Source organism: Thalassophryne amazonica, chromosome 6, assembly GCF_902500255.1.
Source record: "Thalassophryne amazonica chromosome 6, fThaAma1.1, whole genome shotgun sequence".
NCBI classification, from domain to species: Eukaryota; Metazoa; Chordata; class Actinopteri; order Batrachoidiformes; family Batrachoididae; genus Thalassophryne; species Thalassophryne amazonica.
The window spans coordinates 88,055,780-88,061,816 of record NC_047108.1 but is presented as its reverse complement, the minus strand read 5'-3'; the positions used below and the strand labels follow the sequence as shown (position 1 = coordinate 88,061,816).

The window sequence follows — 6,037 nt, the reverse complement described above, 5'->3', positions numbered from 1 at the left end:
ATGTTTCTACAGCTTAATTGGAGTCCATCTGGGATAAATTTAGTTGATTGGACATGATTTGGAAAGACACACTCCTGTCCATATACAAGATCCCACAGTTGACAGTCATGTCAAAGCACAAACAAAGCATGAAGTCATATTTTCTGTAGACCTCTGAGACAGGATTGTCTCAAGGTACAAACCTGGGGAAGGGTACAGAAACAGTTCTGCTGCTTTGAAGGTCCCAATAAGCACAATGGGCTCCATCATCCATAAATGGAAGAAGTTTGGATCCACCAAGCCTCTTCCTAATGCTGGCTGGCCGTCTAAACTGAGCGACTGGGGGAGAAGGGCCTTAGTCATGGAGGTGACCAAGAACCTGATGGTCACTCTGTCAGAGCTCTAACATTCTTCTGTGGAAAGAGGACATCCTTCCAGAAGGACAACCATCTCTACTGCAATCCACCAATCAGGCCTGTATGGAAGAGTGATGTTAATAAATACCTTAGAAATATGTATGTCATATGATATTATTGATTTCAAATGCTCTAAACTCACATTGTTGCATTTCTGCTGGGGGTTATGTGAGGTTAAGAATGATGACGGCCAGCAAGTTTGCACTGGGTCAATGTGTTCCTGATATCTGCACAGTAAGTTACTGTACTCTTGTTAAGATATGTGTCTGCACCAAAAGTACATCTTGTAAAAGCTAGCATCTTTCATTATCTTGTTATCATGTGAAAAGATGGAACAGCAGGCAGTGGTTCCACTAACACAAGGACCTGTTTTAATGCCTTTTCAAGTTTGACCCAGTTAGCCACATGGCCTAAACATGGCATGGCATGTTTTGATCACATAAGCACACACATGGGAAGACCACTTCTTTATCAATGATGTTGATGGATGTCTATAAAAACCTTATTGTTAACTGTGTTTGGGGTCTCTTTCCTGAACGAGTTCCTGTGTGACCTCGGGACAGTGAGAACCCCAGATCTGGTATGATTAACTTCACATGAAATAAATAAATTGTCCTTTTTGTAATAACAGTCTCGTTGATCCAGGGCAGACCCAAAGAACCTAGGGTCTAAGTTTTGTTGCCGAATCCGTGGTTTGATCTTGATGCTGTCAGAGTGTTCCATGATGCAAATCACAAAATGGCCGATGCACATCCAAAATGTCCTTGTAACTATCTGATCTTAACCTAAACTGCTTTTCAAAATGGCTGATGCACATCCAAAATGTCCTTGTATTTGGCACGACTATCTGATCTTTTATAACTGTCTAACTGATAAAGCCAAAGTATTCACGTCTATTTGGAAAAGAATCAGCATGATGAAACACTGATTTGTTGCGTGACACGCAGACATACACTGTAAAATTTTTGCATAATGCTTTGAATGCAACGTGAGCACGACACCTGCCTATAACTGCCTACTTCACCTCACTTTGCAGCCAATCACATAGCCACTGAATCATGACAGGCTCAGGACCGCCCACAGGAGGCCGGGCCAGACTCAGGAATCAAAGTTAGTGTAGAGAGAAAATCTAGGCTCTTTGTTCAGATGTTGCATGTGATCTGTCTGAAGACCCCGGCGCTGTTACATGACTGTCTGTTTCAGTGTAGGCACCTTTCAATACAACATCTTGAATATGATGCCACAAGCTTGGTGCACCTATCTTTGGGCAGTTTTGCCCATTCCTCTTTGCAGCACCTCTCAAGCTCCATCAGGTTGGATGTGGAGCATCGGTGGACAGCCATTTTCAGATCTCTCCAGAGATGTTCAATCTGATTCAGGTCTGGGCTCTGGCTGGGGCACTCAAGGACATTCACAGACTTGTCCTGAAGCCACTCCTTTGATATCTTGGCTGTGTGCTTAGGGTCATTGTCCTGCTGAAAGATGAACCGTCACCCCAGTCTGAGGTCAAGAGCGCTCGTAGCAGGTTTTTATCCAGGATGTCTCTGTACATTGCTGCATTCATCTTTCCCTCAGTGCTGACTACTATCCCAATTCCTGCTGACACCATCATGCTTCACTGTAGGGATGGTGCCTGGTTTCCTCCAAACATGATGCCTGGCATTCAAGCTAAAGAGTTCAATCTTTGTCTCCTCAGACCAGAGCATTTGGTTTCTCATGCTCTGAGAGTCCTTCGGTGTCTTGTGGCAAACTCCAGGTGTGCTGCCATGTGCCTTATACAAAGGAATGGCTTCCATCTGGCCACTGTACACCACAGGCCTGATTGGTGGATTGCTGCAGATATGGTTGTCCTTCTGGAAGGTTCTCCTCTCTCTACAGAAGAATGCTGGAGCTCTGACAGTGTTCCCATCAGGTTCTTGGTCACCTTCCTGACTAAGGCCCTTCTCCCCCGATTGCTCAGTTTAGACAGGCAGCCAGCGCTAGGAAGAATCCTGGTGGATCTGAACTTCTTCCATTTACGGATGATGGATGCCACTGTGCTCATTGGGACCTTTAAAGCAGCAGAAATGCTTCTGTATCCTTCACCAGATCTGTGCCTCGAGACAATCCTGTCTCAGAGGTCTACAGACAATTTCTTTGACTTCATGCTCTGATGTGTACTGCCAACTGTGGGACCTTATATGTAGACAGGTGTGTGCCTTTCCAAATCATGTCCAATCAACTGAATTTACCCTAGGTGGACTCCAATTAAGCTGTAGAAACATCTCAAGGATAATCAGTGGAAACAGGATGCACTCGAGCTCAATTTTGAGCTCAGTAGCATGTCCGGTTGTGGTGAATTAACACTGGAGCGTTCAGAAGTCCAGATGAACCATCAGCTGCAGGAAAAAAAGATGACAAATCTCTCTGCCTGATCTCCACCTACATTCGAACGTGCACAAAACTTTCTGACGAACCCCCGGCATTAACTTACAAGGAACTCATTTTGCACTTTATAAAATGCAGTAAATTTGTAAAAAATCCTGGCACACAGCCTCGATCATTGCACACCCGTCGGGAGGCCATGGGGTGCACTGTGAGGTGTTTGTGTGGTATTTGAGCTTCCTCCAGGCTTGGCGACTCCTGTAGAAGTCAGGTGCAGCTTCAGACTTCACGGTGACCATAGTGATCATGGCGGTTTGTGAGCAGATACCTAGTGGGCCTTGTAAGGTCCTGGTGGAAACTGTGCAGCTGTTTGACATGCAGCGTGCAACCCAATTTCATGAACGCACAAAGATTGTAGAATGGACCCCATCCTTGTGTAACAGGGGTATTAGAGCATTTGCCTACCATGCCGGAGATCATGAGTTTGCATCCAGAGGGTGGAGCAACAGACAGTAAGAAACACAACACAACAACACAACACAATGCAGTGGTTACACAAACAGCCTGTCAAGTAATAAGTAAATAATCATGAAAAACAGACAGCAAACAGCTTGACAAGGAATAAATAAAGAAACAAACAAATGATGAACACTGCTAACAGCCCCCTGGCTCTTCCCCCCACCGTGCATACGGTGCTTCCAGAAACTATTCACAGCGCTTCACTTTTTTCCACATTTCATGTTACAGTCATATCAAAATGGAGCATTTTTTTCCCCTCAAAATTCTACTCACAACACCCCATAGTGACAACATGATTTTTTTTTTTTTTTTTTGCAAATTTATTAAAAATAAAAAAACCTACGAAATCAAATTTGTAATCAGAATCAAATTTATTGCTAAGTAACATACAAGGAGTTTGATTTGGTGTTATTGGTGCATAAACAACAATAATAAAAAAGAAAGAAAAAAATACTTCTGTAAGAAGTAAAAGGGTCAAATATTCAAATAGGCAAGACTATGTGTTGTGTGGGCCGCCAGAAGAGGAGGTACTGCTGGCCCACCACCAAAGGGCGCCCTGCCTGAAGTGCGGGCTTCAGGCACTAGAGGGCGCTGCCGCCTCACAGGAACAGCCGAGGTGACAGCTGTCACTCATCAACTGTGACAGCTGTCACCGATCATCTGCACTTCATCCCGGATAAAAGCAGGATGACACCTCCACCACGTCGCCGAGATATCGTTCTTCTAAGGAGGTAATATTCTCTGCCGTACTCAAGGAATTATAACTTACGTGTGTTCTGTTAGCAGCCGTTGTCCTGTGGAGCCTTGTCAGCTGATTGGTGGTTTGTGAGAGTGCCGACGTCTTCGCCTCTCACTCTTTCCAGATAAGTGCTTAAACAGGAGCTGCACGAGTGTGTGATTTGAGGTGGAGGTGGAATTCCCGCCGTTGTTGTTACTGGGTGTACACACACCCACACTTGACTGTCTTTGCTCTTCGCCAGCAGTACCAGATCCGACACGCGGAGACGGTGGCCACCTGGGGGACTCGGGACCTGGCGGCTCCAGTATCCTTCGGGTTCGGTGGCGGAGGAAATCGTGTGGTTCCGGTTCTTCTCTAGACGGACGTCTCCTATCGTCGAGCCTGCCCACACGACACCTTTATCCATTGACTTTGTATCATTCTATAATCTGCTGTGTATGGTTGTGGCATTCACAACAGTAAAGTGTTCAAATTTGACTCCTTCTATTGTCCGTTCATTTGCGCCCCCTGTTGTGGGTCTGTGTCACTACACTTTCACAATACTATGTTCACTGTTAAATAAATCTAATGTAGTGGGACGGGACTGAGCAAAAGCATATGATTGATGACTTTTCTCAATACTTTGTTGATGAACCTTATAGCATTGTTGGAAATCATGTACACAACATAAGCAAGTCCACATATTTTCAAGTTTATTTCGGCTCTAAAGTACAGCGACGAAAAAGTCGGGACTGGAAGGATGGCACTACTCTTCGATTTTGATCACAGTTTGTACCTCCACAGCAAATGTCGGGGTGATAAACAGGCAACTCAAAGTTTGAAGCGATTTTTGCTATTAAATTTCAACACATAAAACCACAGTTATTGAAATCACTTACCTAATGTGGAGTTATTTAAATTGAACTCTTGAACACTGAAACAGTGTGACTGTACGCCAGCTGTGCGCTGTTCACTTCTGCTGTTTAATTATGGTTGCTAAGTAACCCACTCCTAAAATTACGGCCGTAAATATCGCGAGATTTGGCTTCTGTTTCCTCCAGTGTGCCTTAATTGAGAGAGTGCCGCCAACTCAGAATATGGCGCTATTTTGGTTCCAATTGCACTGAACTATTGAATGAACTTTTAATGTTTTCAACATTTTTTTAAATCATTTAACCATATACAGCAACACATCCAGGTACAGGGGCTATGAAAGTAAATATAAAATAGTTAAGCTATCAAATGTACATACATTTAGAATTTATGATGATTTAATTAATTAATTAATTAATTAAAAGCCTGATTTATGCAGCTGCAGCTCTGTAACTCTGTGACGTGTGTGACAGTTTTAAAGTTCTCCGTTACTGGATTGTACTTTATTCTGGACTGACGCTCAACAAGCTTTTCTTTCGACACTCATCACCTCCAAATCAAAGGTATGCTGTACATTTTCCTCTTTTATGACTTTGTGCTGTAAAGTTGTGGACTTTTCTGATCCACTTTTAATCAGCGTGCGCACTGTAAAAACTATTATAATATGATGGGAGATGAAGGACTGAAAGCAGAAAAGTGCCAACAGCCATTTGTGTCTGATTTAACAGGTGCATGTCCAGGCTGTGGGTCCAAGTCTGAACATGGTTTGAAAAAAATACACGGTCAGACTTTTAATCAGGGAAATGACTCCGGTCCCACTTTCCTTAAATTGGTGCGTGTCAGAGTGCTGAACTTTAATTTGTACCTCTGCATATCCAGACTGCTCTGAGTTTTTAATGGAAATACATTGCGATTGGACCAGACATTTTATCTGATGTGAGTGATACGTATGTAACAGATTAGTTACAGTTAGGAGGCACCGAACATCTACGGGGAATCTTGAATCGGGACATGCATCTCATTTAATGACCAGGTCAAAATTTCTTCTGAAAATTTTTTTCTGCCAAATGTATTTAATCCATTATCAAAATGTAATCAGCATGCGCACTGCAAAAAACTATTATAATGTGATGGCAGATGAAGCAATGAAAGCAGCAGAGTGTCAAAT

At 43.3% G+C, this 6,037-nt stretch overlaps 1 protein-coding gene across 1 annotated transcript in view; it reads left to right on the top strand.

The window, feature by feature from the left end:
* The first annotated feature begins 578 nt into the window (after positions 1–578).
* The window catches only part of LOC117511487 (cytosolic sulfotransferase 2-like), a 39,360-nt gene continuing 33,901 nt past the window's right edge, over positions 579–6,037 (top strand). The window contains exon 1 of the mRNA XM_034171506.1: positions 579–629. Coding sequence (XP_034027397.1) covers positions 579–629 — 51 coding nt within the window. The remainder of the gene's footprint in view (positions 630–6,037) is intronic.